The 15,366-nt window shown below is 39.0% G+C and overlaps 3 protein-coding genes across 3 annotated transcripts; 1 reads left to right on the forward strand and 2 right to left on the reverse strand.

The window, feature by feature from the left end:
- Positions 1-47: 47 nt before the first annotated feature.
- LOC135501322 (uncharacterized) lies at positions 48-4,025 on the reverse strand. Its single transcript, XM_064793381.1, has 7 exons — positions 3,804-4,025; positions 3,439-3,578; positions 3,076-3,188; positions 2,674-2,874; positions 2,237-2,339; positions 1,626-1,871; positions 48-1,389 (listed from the first exon to the last, which is right to left on the reverse strand). The coding sequence occupies exons 1-7, from the start codon at positions 3,980-3,982 to the stop codon at positions 1,352-1,354; spliced, it is 1,020 nt and encodes a 339-aa protein (XP_064649451.1). The 5' UTR covers positions 3,983-4,025; the 3' UTR covers positions 48-1,351.
- Positions 4,026-4,213: 188 nt separating this feature from the next.
- LOC135501339 (aspartate beta-hydroxylase domain-containing protein 2-like) lies at positions 4,214-6,170 on the forward strand. Its single transcript, XM_064793404.1, has 3 exons — positions 4,214-4,358; positions 4,742-5,535; positions 5,706-6,170. Exons 2-3 carry the CDS (start codon positions 4,833-4,835, stop codon positions 5,960-5,962), a joined length of 960 nt encoding a protein of 319 aa, XP_064649474.1. The 5' UTR covers positions 4,214-4,358; positions 4,742-4,832; the 3' UTR covers positions 5,963-6,170.
- Positions 6,171-7,746: 1,576 nt separating this feature from the next.
- Positions 7,747-15,314, reverse strand: LOC135501346 (SHC-transforming protein 2-like). The gene is made up of 12 exons (XM_064793417.1): positions 15,216-15,314; positions 14,484-14,612; positions 14,153-14,223; positions 13,708-13,768; positions 13,465-13,593; positions 13,239-13,292; positions 12,756-12,934; positions 12,403-12,523; positions 12,152-12,218; positions 10,474-10,604; positions 10,093-10,224; positions 7,747-9,742 (listed from the first exon to the last, which is right to left on the reverse strand). Exons 2-12 carry the CDS (start codon positions 14,598-14,600, stop codon positions 9,611-9,613), a joined length of 1,194 nt encoding a protein of 397 aa, XP_064649487.1. The 5' UTR covers positions 14,601-14,612; positions 15,216-15,314; the 3' UTR covers positions 7,747-9,610.
- Between the last annotated feature and the right edge of the window lie 52 nt (positions 15,315-15,366).

Consider the following 15,366-nt stretch of genomic DNA (forward strand, 5'->3'; position numbering starts at 1 on the left):
AGTCAAAAAGAGTCTTCATCTCTTCAAAGAAACAAGCTACATGGTAGTTGTCATTACATGAGTTTATTTTTAAATAAGAAATAGCCAATGGGAGTTTATATACAATATTCAAAAATTTAATTATTAGTTTGGCCTTGTGTATGAAAATTGGGTCACTCAAACAATGTTTATTGAGAAGGATGGACAACGTGTTTCAAATGTGCCAATATGAAAATTCCAATTTATATTTACACATGCCATGGAGGTGTTAACAAGAACAACTTCAGTTATCAAAACCGTTGACACTCGGGGATAACACAGATTGTAATGCCTGCTGCACACTAAGGGATTCATTGCAGTTCAACTACTTGCATGAATTGCAATTCATCACTTCCATAGTTTGTTTGAAAAAGAACATTACACGACAAGTTACTCATCTACAAAAAATCAAGATAGCAACCTACTACAACCTGCTGGTTGCATACGGAGCCATTCATTGCAATTTGACCAGCTGCATCGAAGTCCTTTGCGATGAATTACTTAGTGTGTTGCAGGAATAATGTACAAAATATGGGCAAACTGTTAAGACAGTCCACCAACTGCATGCATACACTTGAATGCATATACATGTATGTTGCACTTTTGACACAGGAAATTTGTAAATTTACAAAAGAAGGCAAACTTCCCTTTTAACAATACATGTACAAGTACGTTTTGAAAGCGTTCAGACAAAAGTGGAGAAAACTAATTCAGTTCACAAATTCAGTCCATATACAGTCCTTGGATTAAACACCCAAAGACGTTAGCACCTTGGCAGCAGTCAAATCACATAAATAATCATCTCTTGTATGTTGAGCTTGTTACCAGTTTTCATGACAAGGGACGATTTAAAGTGACAAATGGCACAATGTTGCACAAATCAGGTCTCATGGAGGCAAGGAAACTTGACATTATAATAACTTTGAGTTGACGGCAATACTACCAGATTTGAGATTGTTGTACCTGATAGAGAGGGCCTATCAAAAACTAAACGATGCTCTCTACACATGTATGTATAATTGACAGTGCCCCTCCCTCTGGGCCATGCAGATTCATCTAAGGTTTTTTTTGTACTTTCCTAGTGATTGCCTTCCCATAATAAAGCAATATATAGCACAATCTTCCAACTATTCAAGTTACAATAAGTGTGTAACATATATATACAACACAAAATAATGTTTAGGCACCATCGGTAACAGCAAGGAAATACTAAACGTTGATGTGAATCAATCCTTGGTAACAGTAACTTCTCCCTAGTGCCACAAGTTCACCATTCCTTCATGCAATATTGCATGTCAAAACACCTCTGGTAGTGTTACAAGTTGCAGCTCCGCTATGTTTCCGACTGACCAGCATTAGTAGCACCAGCAGCTGCAAAGAAATATCAAAACATTAGTAATTTGGTCATGAAATAAAATAATAAAGAGAGAAAACCAGGAATAGGGTTCTCAAACATCACATTAGTATCGTCACATCTGAAGATTTCAAAAACCTATTTCAACAAACACAAAAACCCATTACGTATTTGACGTTCTATTCTAGCCCAGTGCTGAAGTCGGAACTGCAGCAGACAGGGAGATGATGTATCTGTATTTTCTTTAACTTACCAACAGCTTCATCATAGGATGGGGGTGGAGCAGATTCTTGTGGCACAGCAGGCCTTGCAGTGACATCAACCCCAGGCTGAAACATCCAAGGCTCCCGTGGGACAGCTGGCCGTCTGGCATCTTCTCGTATAGGAGCCCCCCATGGTTGCCGTGTCTGTACCGGCTGACGGGCTATAATGGTAGGCTCCGCTTCACTTGCCCGAACCAACCGATTGGTCTGTTCTTCAAGGAGGTGACGTTGGCTCTCTAAAATGCATAGGTAGGAGAAGAAATTTACCATTCATGAATTCCTATAACTAAATGTTAAGAAATCCTTTGTCTGTAGCACTTGGCCTTCTTATTCAGTTACACTAGGGTCATTAAAGATTGAATTCACTCGCGACCAAATGTTTACGGCAAGGGGATGCAAATTTTTCATTTAAATTCAATATGCTGCAATGCAGTTCAAATTTATGAAGGTACTGTGTTGTGTTTAAGAGAGTTGATCCAAGTCTGTTGCAAATAGGTCTATTAAATAAAATAGGCGTACTCTTCAGGTGCTCCTCCACCACCTTTAACACACCAACAAAGCATATTGTTTTATGCTCTTGAACGAAAGGCTCCTGGCTTACCTGGCATTATTTCTACCACATGTCCTCGAATGAGTGGTGTCCTCATCACAACTGGAGCTTCCACATCTAAGCCAATATCTGTACACTTAATCTTCCTCTGCAGCTAAAACACATAAGTGCTAATGATGAAATGCGCTACCAACTAACTAGTGAGGTCACAAAAACGTTTCAGTGTCACAAGTTTGGTAAATATACTGAAACTGCTCTAGCACTTGCTATTAGGCAAATGACTCTACTTACTGTTGATGAGTTGGGTCATTGTCTGGCTTTGTTATTCCCCTGGGGGGAAGGGGGTCAGCCCAGAATTTGAAACAAAATCTGCTGATTTTGATGCCAATGTCAGACTTCAGTCTCATGGGCACTGCTCAATCTAGATCAATACTCTTGGACCATTGACAGAGGCTCTTAAATCTGTGTTAGAATCAGACATAACTTACCTTATAGATAGGTGCTGCCACCAACCAACAAGGTGCACAAAACACACACCAACACACGCTGCAGTCAAAACAGTGGTTGTACTTGGCATAATTTGTAATGTAAAATCGAGAACACTTCGTCTTTGTTCTAACAGAAGCACACACATCGTCAATTTCAAGCATCTCCACATACCACTGCTTCAGAGAAGCTGCCAGGTCAATCTGCAACAGAGAACTTTTACATTTGAACATGTTATAACATTTGGCTTTTTTGGTAAAGACAGACATTCTTACAATTTTTGAGTTCATACCACAATGTTGCTCAGCTACACAATCACAACAATGCTGGGTCTGACCTCACCAGTTTTTGCCTTTTCTGCAGTTAAAACACCGCACTGAGGATTCAATGAATCATATCCTTACCTCAAGGCAGAACTTTTCTCCTCTGCTACAGGCAGCCATGGCTTTCTGAAACTGTGGTTCTAACTGTGACTGAATAATGGGATGGCGGGTGTTGATTAAGGTGGCAAATGTTCCTAAAAAAAGATGAGAATGAAGACAATTACTATCAATTAGATTAGATTGACAATTTAACTTACTGAAAAATAAACCTGACTTATTGTTCAAGACAGTGACCCTCTATCACGTGTAACACAGAGACTGTAACATGAGCATTTAATGTCAAAAAGTTACAGTATTTGTTTTGGTACTGATTCGTCTTCTTGAATTCGTCTATTATGAAGCCATGGCCAACTTTTTTTTTCTTAGATGCACCAATCTTCCTACCTTTCCAGTGAGTGGTGATTCTGACACTTCCGTAAGAGCTTGTCCGTGAATGTTCTACAAATGTTTTTAGCATGATGGGGCGGCTGAATATTACATGTTTCAAGTGAGCTAACTCTTCGAAGTTGTTGACAGTTAGTTCCCTGAAAGCAAAAGGACAGGTGTCAGTCTTGAAGTCGGATTCATAATCATATTGATGATAGATCTAAATCTAAGAACTAATTGTTAATGACGTTCCGTTGGAAATAACTTACACGACGTAAATAGCAAAAATATGCACAACATCCAATTTGGTAATAAATGATGTTAAATCGACAGAATATTTGAATTTTTGATTTGATTTGATTTTGAACGCAGCACACGTTTACCTGACATTGGTTTCTCTTGCAGACTCAGAGTTTTCATTGTCAACCAAAACCATGACTTTCTCTGGGCTGTATGACACAACACCTGGTACATTATCAAACAAGCCATACATCAGGCCAGGATCAGCCAGGAATTCTGACCAAGAAATCACTGTTATTGGACTATTAACTGCTGATGCCATAATTGTTTTTTCACTTCCTGGTTGACATGGTTGAGGTCAGTAGTAAAATGTGAAATTTACCATGCTTCTGGGCCGACATATCTTTATCTAAAACATCTTTAGTGAGTAAAAAAACGTCCAAAAAAGCACTTTCTGATCATTAACAAGTTGTTTTTAACCAGAAGAACAGAGAAAACTGTGTAAAAATGCACGTACATTTTAATTGTAATTAGCAAAATTATTATTCCACTTTTTCTAAAACTCAGTTGATACTGCATAAAGATAGCTGGCACCAAATATGCGGAGAAATTTGGAGGAGTTTTTTTAGAGAAAATGACCCGAAATTCGCTTTAAAGCCAAATGTAGATCAATGTAACAGTCCTCAAGGCATATATAGGTGGGTATGTTGCTCCCAAACTATCGAATGACTTGTTTGGGAGAAAAAAATATGAAATGCATCAAATCCAAAATTTGGTGGCTTCTCGGACAGCCTCAGCAGTCGGCTTATCATGTTATGCTGCAGAGTTGTACATGTATTGTGTTGTATGTAGGCCTATCTATGCACACCATAACCTTGGCCTTTAGGATATTGGTAGTGTTATATTATGTTTGTTCATCCGATTCAATCCATAGATTGGTGGTCCTTCAAATCAGATATAATGTAAGTAATAATAGGGGAACTAACATGATGATTATTAGTTTTCAGCTCAGCTGGTGAAGGAATAATGCCATTAATGGTTTAGTATGCATAATCAAAGTCATTTCTTTTTTGTTTTGCAGGCCTACAATACAGTCCTTTCCATCCTGCCTGAGTTAATCTACTGTACAGGAAGATCAGGACACTTAAAGAGCAAGACGAAACTGACTTAACATGTTACCCTCCATGCCCCATGTTGATGACTTCATGTCAATAGCTGTATCCCTCATTGTGCTTATTGCTGGAATCATTCATCTACTCCTTAAAAACAACAACAGACCAGGATATCTTACGGCATCAGCAGAGGATACGTTTGAGAATTGCAAATCGCCTGATTGTGTCCGGTGTTATAGATACAAACATGTGAAAACAGATGCAAATCAGAAGTTTAGAACGTACTGTAATATATTGGATGGAAATGCACACTCTGAACTGGCAAGAGTAAAAAATGCTATAATGGAGGTAGAAGAATGTGAAAAGCAAAGTGAACTTCAGCGACCAAATGTATTCTATCTGAAAGGACTCCGATCTGGCCCAGTATGGAGTGAGAGAGACATATTCTCAAAAGTCAACAAAATCCTTTGCGATGGCTTTTCAGATATCCGGAATGAATTTGTGCTGATATCCAGAAGACAATCTGGCTGGGTAAAAAATGTAACTCCAACTGGAAGTTGGTTTGTCTTTTCATTGATCAATCAAGGACAGTATGTCAGAGAAAACTGTGATAAAGTTCCCGAGACGATGAAACTCTTGCAGAACATTCCAAGCATGGTGGAGGATAATTTGTTTGGCAATGTGTGCTTCTCTGTGATTGAACCAGGGACACATATCACTCCTCACTACGGTCCCTGTAACATCAGGTTACGATGTCATCTTGGTAAGGCTCATCTTCTTTATCAGTAGAAGATAGAAACAAAACATACTTGATCTCATTAATCTAAAGTTACCTGCATGCATTTGTAAAATATAATTACATCTATTAACTCATGTTAATTGATTATCTCATCCTTGTTTCTAACAGAATTGCACTTTCTTCTATAAATTCAGGATTGATCTGCCCTCCAGCCTGCACACTTACAGTTGGTCAGAAAAAGCTGACATGGGATGAAGGAAAATGCTTCTTTTTTGACGACTCATTCCTCCATGAAGCAGAACATTCTGGCAGCCGGTTTGATCCATCGAGGTCTATTCTTCTGGTCGACTTGTGGCACCCTGACATCACAGAACAAGAAAAAGATGCTCTGAACTTTGTTTTCCCAAGTTCCCCTACAAGTTATGAAGACCGCAGGAAGAAAATGAGTTGATAACTAACACTTACCACAAAATTCGATACTGTCTGCTCGGTCTCTATGTTATTGGTATATTTTTTGAACTCGCAATGAACGAAACAAGATAGGTCAGCATCTACTACAAATAATGTTAAAAAATCTATTGCTATAAAAGGAGTGCTACTAGTCTTAATTTTTCTGTTAATCCCTTCTTCATTTCCTGCTGAATGTTCTCACAATAAATCCAATAGAATAGTAATTATTGTCTCTTTTGATTTCCAACACCATTGTTAACTTGGATGATGAAGGATGCCCAAGCACAATCAGATGTCTGGCCTTCAGCAACATGGTTGTAACAGTAAATGTACCTTGGTGTAGCGTAATTTTGAAAATATCTCGGCCTGAAAGTAACATGTCTTTGGCCACTGTCCAGGTTGCAATGATACTCCTGCCGTGTGGCTGTCACTGGAATAAGGAAACCTGATGAAATTGAGTGAAGCTCCGGAGGTTCACTGGAGAAACTGCTGCCATTAAAGTCTTGTTTTGAGGAAGCCCAAGGATAAGCATCCCATTTACTTTGGCGTTTGAGTAACAAAGGAGAAAACACGCCAAAAATACATTCAAGTACATGTAAAAACAGCACTTGCTATTTTCTAAAGTGACTGTATTGAGGGGGTCCCAAGAGCATGTGGGTCACAACAACCTCAAACATTTCATTCATGAATCGTAGTCCTGCTGCCATTTATAGTTATGACGGTGTTTGGTTCAGGAGCGTCAGCTGGCACCATGGCTGCGATTGGCTAACATCGGCCTCCATAAAGCACTGTCCCAAATATATGGTGACATGAGCGGTCAATCACACCAACGGGTACACTTTTTGCCTCAACAAACATGTGCATGCAGGGAACCTCTCATCCTCATGACTATGAATGATACAAGTGCTACAGATGGAGAAGTACATCACTGTGAACCATCTGATCAGCAAGAGCAACAGCTTCACACAAACATGAACCTACTCAGGGAAGGAAATCAAGTTAACAAATTCTTTACATTTATAATACAGTGTTTTTATTTACAAATATCTGGGGTACATGTACAATTAAAGCAACCTACAAAAAGCCTTTTGATTTACACCGATTGATAGGTGATTGATGCATAGATACATATTTTGGCTGCACATACCAGCACTGACAACTCATTAGTTAAACCCTTCGATTTCAGATTACAAAATCCCTTTCTTCAACACAGGAATTGGAGACACATTTTTCACTTGAGACGATAAACTCCAATAAAATAAGCAAATTTGTTCTTTTTTTATAAAAAAAGTGTACGTCATCCGTAGCATTAGAGATTCTACTAGTATTTTCATAACTGTTAGATACAACAAGTAAACTTGGGCAGAAACTGTCCCCACAGTAAGGTGGCGGCATAATGTTGCATAACAGATCATATCATTACAGAGGTAGTGCTGCCGTTCAGCAAGTTATAACCCCTTCCCTATAATAAAGCAACATTGGTAAAATAAAATAAATGTTTTTTACACTACTATATATTTGATTATGAAGCTCTGTGGTGACCATAACAATTACCAAGATAATGTTTAACAATCCTACAGAAAACAAATACCACAACGGGTATAGCACTGGCATCGGATAATAACGGGTGTAAAACGACATGTTTTTTCATCAGCCTATTAAAATTTCTTTAAAATTGCATTGAACGTGATATTACATTCACCACTGCAATTAAAAAGGCAAGGCCCACTTACCTCATTGTTCAATACGGCAACTTTTGTCAGTTAAAAGACACAACCAGTGAAATAAAGCAAATATTTTTACTGCAATACATCTTCACTCCAGTCTGTGACTCTTAATTGTAACTTGAAATGTACATATGTCATATCGAAAGTTGCAGGCCTGCAGCTAGCTTTTGGGTCACAGGGGGGCTCTTTGGTCAGGGAAGCATTGCCTCCCCTGCTTCCCCTCTAGCTACGGCCCTGTGTTAAAAAGGGAATGAGAAGAAGCATAGAAATGGTAAAATAGTGAGAGTTTTGCAAAAAGCCTGACATATCTTGTGGATAAATACTGTGGGTACTTGTTAAAGTGACCAAGTAACCTTTTTACCACTGGACTCTGGCATGCATGGGGAATAAACAGCCTTCTGCCAGCTCAAACTGAATGATAGATAGTACATGTACAACTTTTCAAATATTACCGACTCCCCAACTAACTTCTAGAAACCTTAAAAAATCAAGTGTGATTACAAAGTTCCACACATCAATGATTGCACTTCTGAAAAATAAACAAATCTCAACTATTTATCCCAATAACAAGAGTTAACAGCATGATCCAACAAAACTTCCTGCATTCTATTACTTGTATCAATAACTCCTTTACCAGATATGCCTATCACCTACGGTCGGGGAAATAAACCACCTTCACAATAGGTTTTCACGGTCAAAGATGCCAGACAATCTCTCTCAAGCCACTGTCTGCTGTCTTTGACCCTGAAGATCTATTGTACAGATGGTTTGTTTTCCTGACGTTTATCAAGGTCAAGGAGTTTTCAGGCCTGTCACTACATGAAAGTCTAAAATCCCATTTTAAATCTACATCATTATACAAAACTAAATATTCTCCCCCTCCCGCCAACACAGAATTCTAGATTTTAAGGAGACACGACATATAAACCTTGTATAACCAGGAATAATCACAAACATTGCGGCTAGTCATACAGAAAAGAGCAGATGTATTTCTGAAATGTACAGTGACGGTGAAGCTTACCGGAAAGATTGTGATGACTTGCATTGGCCTTCATCATGAATGGCCATTGTGGGAAACCAATGACAATATTCAATACATAAAGTACAAAAGCTAATAAATTACAACGTGACGTATTTAACACAGATGACATCATGAGTTCATGAAAGATGACATCCTAAAAGTTATGTGATTAAAATGGATGTGTAAATTACAGATCTATCAACTATCAACTATCCTTTACAAAAAAACACAGGAAGTTGCAACTTGCATGATAAAAGTAGGCCTACCAGTGCATGTCACAAGGAGGTACCCCTGTTTGATATCCTCCTCACTTGAATTTGCACACAAAGCCGCATCGACTGAACCACATCCCATCATGCCCTGTAGCCTGCTTTCAGACAAACCAAACCAAATTCAATATACCACAACACCATGTTAAGGTTCAAAACAGTGGCAAAATACAAAATACATCACTCCATCCTTTCCATTGCGAATGAAGACTGAGGTCAGACTATGAAGTTCCTAATTTTACTCAGTAATTCCGCGGATAAATTATGCACAGCTTAAAATATGATGACCTTCATATCACAAATCTTATTTTCCTTCTTTTGCAAATGCTACATAAACATTCTGCCATACTAACAGCATTGTTCTTTTAAGCGATTCAGAACTAAAAAATGATCAGATTCACAGTAAAATGTAAGCCATATGTAAAGATCCACATCCATCCATCAGTTTTTTAAGATTGTACAATCAATGTTGTTGCACCATTCAAAGAAATGTTTTTTTGCAAAAAAAGAAGAGAATAGCAATAATACTTCAGAATGATCTGCCACATGGTTGTGCGCTTTTTGAAAAAAAAAATCGTCATCCTCGTTAAGTAAAGTGAGTCTCCACAAGGGGGTAGTTCAAATAGTAATACTCAGCACTTTGAATTTCCCACTGGATTAAGAAGAATCAGCTCACTGTCCTGTGACATAATTGGGATGTTATTGTCCTGATGGAACGAGATGAGATGTGCCACACTGTCGAATATTCGATCCTTTGTTCGAACCTGAAAAATATCAAAATTCATCTTGGAGAAAGTCTGGTAGGATGACCGATTCCAGGCGTATATACAGAAAGAGCTTTCTTACCAATAGTCAGGTCACCAGCATCTGACTATTTAAAGTTTTTGAGTGATTTATTCATGTATGTCTTGACTTTGAAACTGGTAAGGCCATCATAAATGAACAATTTTAAAATGCAACCTGGCCTGGGATCGGGTATAACATAATTGCTTGTTCTTTTTTTGTTCTTTCTAAAGGCTACTTTAAACCACTTCCCACACCATTTGGGTGTTTCACCTTGCCATTCTGTGTCCTACTCAACACATACTAACCCTGCCCTGGTTACCCAACTTACCACTCCATCTGGGTCGACCAGCAGCAGGTGTTTCACCTTGCCATTCTGTATCCCACTCAACACGTACTGGCCCTGGTTACTTGTACTCTCACGCACCAGGAAATCACCATTCTGCTTCAGTAATTCTTCTGCCTAAATGAAAAAGAAACAAATTGGTGTCAATTTGTCACTGGAAATCTGTCCAACAGCCTACACCACAGGCCATGACTAAACTTGATTCAACTTTCCTCTTGAAATTGTATCCACTCATACTGTACCTTTGACAATAGGTGTAATGAGGAGTAAAAAGGAGTAAAAAGGAGACTTATTGTAGCAGTAAAGTCAAGCCGTCCAGCTGTCTGACTCTATAGCACAGTCAAAGCAATCAGGTGAACTTCCTACCTGTTTCCTTGACATCGGCCCATGATACCACTCTTCATGCGTAGGCTCCAATGGATGTCGCTTAGATGGGTTCATGGGTGGCAGAGGGGGTGGAGCTTGCGAGGCTGGCGGTAACTGTCCATTGAATATATCTGAAAGAACATTGGCAGTAATCAATCTTGGATACTGACACGTGAAATCGATTTGAATCCAAAATACTCTATTTTATGAAATTACCCAGAGACATTCTTTTCTTAGAGCATATCAAGGACTACAATGGAAGACATGATGTCAACATGCAGTTATGAAAGGATTTGGAAGTCTGACTGTATGAATAAAAGGGAAGTATGGAACCACTATCACTAGGAGTTATCACGATGACTGCATAACAATGAGTACCAATCAAAAAGAAAACACGCAAAGACCGATTCTGAGATTCTTGTATTGAAGGCCTGACACTCTAACCATACCAGTGTGTGGCTTATGAAGTACAGATGTAATTTGAAAAGGATAATTGAGGAGAAGACTGACTCCAAGCTTCTTGTTTGGAGGGCCAGACACTCTACCATGGCATCGCTTTCAAAAAATAGATGTCATTCAAGGAGGATGGAGGTTAAGTAGATTCGCTCAAAAGAGTAGATGAAGATGTCATGCAAGCAGATAGGAGATGATGCACATAAAGATTTTTGAAGTAGACAATGACTTATATCATTACTTCTCCAACAAAGGAATAATGGCTGATGCTCCCTAAGTAGTGCATTGGTTATGGGCAGTATTAGGAGAGTGTGTGCAGTGAAATAACACAGTGCATGTCACGCAAGGAAAAGGAAATGGCCCAACTATTTTCAACGACAACATCTGTCACATAGACATCTTAGCTGATCACTTTGACGACTGAGGGCAAGTTATTTCAATAAAGGATTTGATAGCTATCGAGTAAGGATGTACTTCACAACCAGAATCACAAGAAGGACTTTTAATGAGTTTAAATTGTTTCCATATTAGGGGGCCCCAAATATCTAATATCAGATATGTAAAAGTGGGGTAAGAGTTCAAATCCCTCATGGAAATGCTTCCCTCAGTCCTAGGGTTTGTGTGCAGTACATACTCATGTTAAAAGGGTCATAGGTTAGGCCATTACTGTGAGACCCAACATCGTTATGCTGTGCAGAAAGCTTTTTTCTCCTATGCCTATCCTGAGCACCTGAAACATGTGTTTTAGGCAAAAGTGTGATCACACTGAATAATGAACAGATACCAGGAGACTAAGTTCTCCTTAAGAAAACTGCCGTAGGTTCCAATCAACACAGATTAATATCAAACCAAAGTGTGAAGCAATATTAACACATCGCATGGGAGATGTTAAGTGACAAGGCTCTAAAGTGTTAATTTTGGTGTCTTCTCCATAGGCCAAGAAGCAGTTGAAAGAACCTAGTCCAGAACACCTTGTAATGGGAACATTATCTATGTCCGAGAAACAGCCATTTAGCAACGAAATATCTATAATGCTGACAGATTAAATCAGTCTTGCTGTAGCATAGCGAGAGATCTCTTTTGTCTATCAACAAAAGGATTGCAGCACTGTTAAGTAAACTCCGATTATGGATGACTGAAAAGTCAAATTTTGAATCATGAGTAACTCATAAAACAACCAGGATTTTAAAGCTCATGAATAGAGAGATAAGAGACATGTGCTCACCATCATTTCCATTCCTGTATTTTCCAGCCATATCGTCAGGGACTGAAGCGTAATTCATGTCTTGACCCTGAAATGTACAATATTTCATGAATACAGACATGTACGTTGGTGGCAATTCTTGGATTTCCTGACCTTTTAACAAACCATTTCCTGCAAGTTTTCACCCAATTGTAAATCAAGAAGACACCAAACTTCATACCTCGATTTAGTTCGCAAATTAAAGTCCAGTGATCTCACAACTTGGAACTTACCCCGAAAGCACCTGGATACTGTGGCAAGGGAGGGATAGGAGGTACTGCCCCTGGTCGATCATTGTAATACTCTGGATCTTCACCCCATGCAGACTCTTCTTTATGAAAACCATCGTCCAATCTGTAAAATGTGTGCACATCAAAACTTGTCAGATCGCCCCAGATGTAAATACATGTACAATAATGAAAGCAGTACAGTTCCAATCTTCTCACTCTGTTCTATACCGCACCGTCACAAACAACAAATTAACTTTCAAAGGCTTGTGGTTTATAACATTAGTTGAATATGACCTAAATTTTATTCCCAAATGGCTAAATAACTGGCTGCAATTAACACATATTGTTATCCTTGCCTGTCTGGAACTTGTAAAGGTTTTGGCTGCGCATTAAGAAATTCTTTGAATCGCAACTCAAACGCTTGTCCTATCGTTGTGATGACATCTTGTGCCAAACCGCCTCCACACTCAAGGACATGACATGCTCGACCATTAATGGCATCTTTTGCTACATATGCTACGAAGTCCATTGTTTCCTGTAAACAAGCAAATACAGATTAGATGAACGCGTTAAAGAAAAAAACCTCCATAAAATCGTTATTTCTTGTTGGCTCTGTGTCTTTGTTCTTGTTCCATCATTGTAAGTGTAAGGTGTTTAAATCTTGTCAGGAATCTCAAAGTCAAAGCAAAATGCAAATTAGTTACAGAGGATATGGAAACAAGAAACATACCTGACAAAACAGATCATGTAATATGTTTATCAGTTTAAAAAATGACTTAGGCCAGACGTTGTTTGACCTCAGCACTATTCTAAGAGTCGCTCTAGACCATAATACTCACAGCATCACCTCCAGAGGCAAATGAGATTCCAGACATTTGGTGATCAGCGATGACCTGCAAACATAATGGCAACCTTATATCAAAAGCCAAAATATTATGCAATGCAGTGTCAAAACAAATTAGCACCGACATGACTGAGTACATCTCCTGAGCAGGATTGACTATCTGGTCCTGAACACTGAAGGAAAGAAGAAGTAAGAAAACCCATTATCAATCTCATACTCACATCGCCAGTCTCCATTGCAGAGAGGATGGAGAGGTGAAGACTTTCTGTGGTGATTGTCAGGTTCACATTAGACCCAGCATAATGCATGGTCGGGTGCGTCACAAGTAACTTGCTCACCTTCTTATCAACCTGAAATTCACAGAGGTGACATTAGTTGAGGCACACACTAAGGAACAATTTACACAGGAGATCCAATCTTCAAAAGAGTCTTTGGGTTATAAATTCCTTAGGCCAGTATCTTACCTTACGCTTTTTGTTCATTGTTTTCAGGCCAGCAGCATCACAAACCCTGTGGATGCATTCTCTGAAACAATAATAATGCAATACCTGAGACTGAAGGTCTTCAATTAGTTCTAGGACTGGAATGGTGACCACATCCTTGAGATTTCCATATTTCCACAAAGATTGGAGGGAAGCAATGAATGAATGTTCCTCAGAGCAACCTTACCACCGTTGTCGACGGACAGACAACGGATGGAGAAGACATGACAAAATAGGCTGATCCGGATGATTAAAAGCAGGATCATCCCATTTTCAAGGATGTTATTTTAGCTGTTAAGGCTTCATGTCCCGAGGCCTCTACAGCTGGTGATACCAATGAATTGAAGATACAATGCGAAACCACATGCCAAGAATATCTCATCTCAAGAGATTTCAAGTTACTCACAATACTATTACTAATACTTACTTTGCAACTGCTGTGCGTGTCTCAAATTCAAGTGTCTTCATGGAAGCCTTGATCCCCATGCAGCCAATATACTGAAATATACAGACTGGATCATGATTTTGAGATAAACCCTGGCACCGAGTCTCGTTTGTCAGAAACTCTGGAATCTGACAGTGAACTCCTGGACGAATTATAACAAGTCAATAGCATTTGTCACCAGGACTTGCTTTGAGAAGGATTCGGATTAAGATAAAGCTACATAATACATTATCTTTTACTACTATGAAGAAAGTCAGGTTTTGGGCTACTGTAGTACATGTATGCCCAATAAAGCAGGTTTCTTAATTCTTACCCGGACTCCATAATACACTCCGGCCCCCCTTGACAGGTGCTCATCAGGATGAAGCCAACCACGGGGAGGTTTGCTCATAAAACTACCACTTCTTGACCAATCTTGATTGCTAGCCATTCTGTTCTGAGTCTGAAACAAGTTAAATTCAGAGACATTGTAATTAAAGTATCAACTCTGCGTCCTAAAGCTGAGAACACCTCAGAGGTTTGATCCAAAGGAAGTTTATTTTATCCTCTCTGTTTTTTTTTACCACTAACAACGTGGCAATATCGTGCAACGTTAGGCTAGCATGCGAGTTTGCGCAACGACCCGGCATGCCATAGGCCTTAGGCCTAAGATACAGAAGACGAGGACAGAGAGTAGCCTACTCACAGTTACCTCAGTATTCAGTAAAGACAGTATTATTGGTTGTTACAATAATTGAACAAATATAAGATACCAATGCATCGCATGAAATGATGTAGGCCTACGTCATAACAGTTTACTTTGCACTGACTTCAGGAGCATGTGCATATGCACTACCACTGGTCATGCTGTACTATTGTAGTGTATAACAGTCAACAGAATGATGAGAATCAGTATCTGTAGGCCTAAGTCATGCCTAAGTCAAGTGTAATGTCAAAATTTTCAGTACGGACGACACGTCTACTCTTGTTACTGCTCAGGCTTACTGAGGCCTATAATATTACTATAGTAGTTGATATGAAATGAATGATCAGAATCAATTCTTACTTGTTATATATTGCCAACGTAAAATACTACATGGCAAAGAAGAAAATACTTGTCTTTTTGACACGGAAATAAACAAATCTTTCGTTCGTTCTATTGCTCAACGTTTGGTATGGATCTCGCGAGACTAGAGTTTTAGTTCGACCTATCGACT

Source organism: Lineus longissimus, chromosome 2 (genome assembly GCF_910592395.1).
Source record: "Lineus longissimus chromosome 2, tnLinLong1.2, whole genome shotgun sequence".
NCBI lineage: Eukaryota > Metazoa > Nemertea > Pilidiophora > Heteronemertea > Lineidae > Lineus > Lineus longissimus.

Excerpts from the sequence above, each read along its gene's own strand:
- LOC135501322 (XM_064793381.1), bottom strand. The coding sequence starts at position 3,982 with ATGGCATCAGCAGTTAATAGTCCAATAACAGTGATTTCTTGGTCAGAA. Across the intron at positions 3,579-3,803 it reads GCAAGAGAAACCAATGTCAG|GGAACTAACTGTCAACAACT; the intron begins GTAAACGTGTGC and ends TTTTGCTTTCAG. Across the intron at positions 3,189-3,438 it reads AATCACCACTCACTGGAAAG|GAACATTTGCCACCTTAATC; the intron begins GTAGGAAGATTG and ends ATCTTTTTTTAG.
- LOC135501346 (XM_064793417.1), bottom strand. The coding sequence starts at position 14,600 with ATGGCTAGCAATCAAGATTGGTCAAGAAGTGGTAGTTTTATGAGCAAA. Across the intron at positions 10,225-10,473 it reads GGCCGATGTCAAGGAAACAG|GCAGAAGAATTACTGAAGCA; the intron begins GTAGGAAGTTCA and ends TTTTTCATTTAG. Across the intron at positions 9,743-10,092 it reads TGGTCGACCCAGATGGAGTG|GTTCGAACAAAGGATCGAAT; the intron begins GTAAGTTGGGTA and ends GATATTTTTCAG.
- LOC135501339 (XM_064793404.1), top strand. The coding sequence starts at position 4,833 with ATGTTACCCTCCATGCCCCATGTTGATGACTTCATGTCAATAGCTGTA. Across the intron at positions 5,536-5,705 it reads CAGGTTACGATGTCATCTTG|GATTGATCTGCCCTCCAGCC; the intron begins GTAAGGCTCATC and ends CTATAAATTCAG.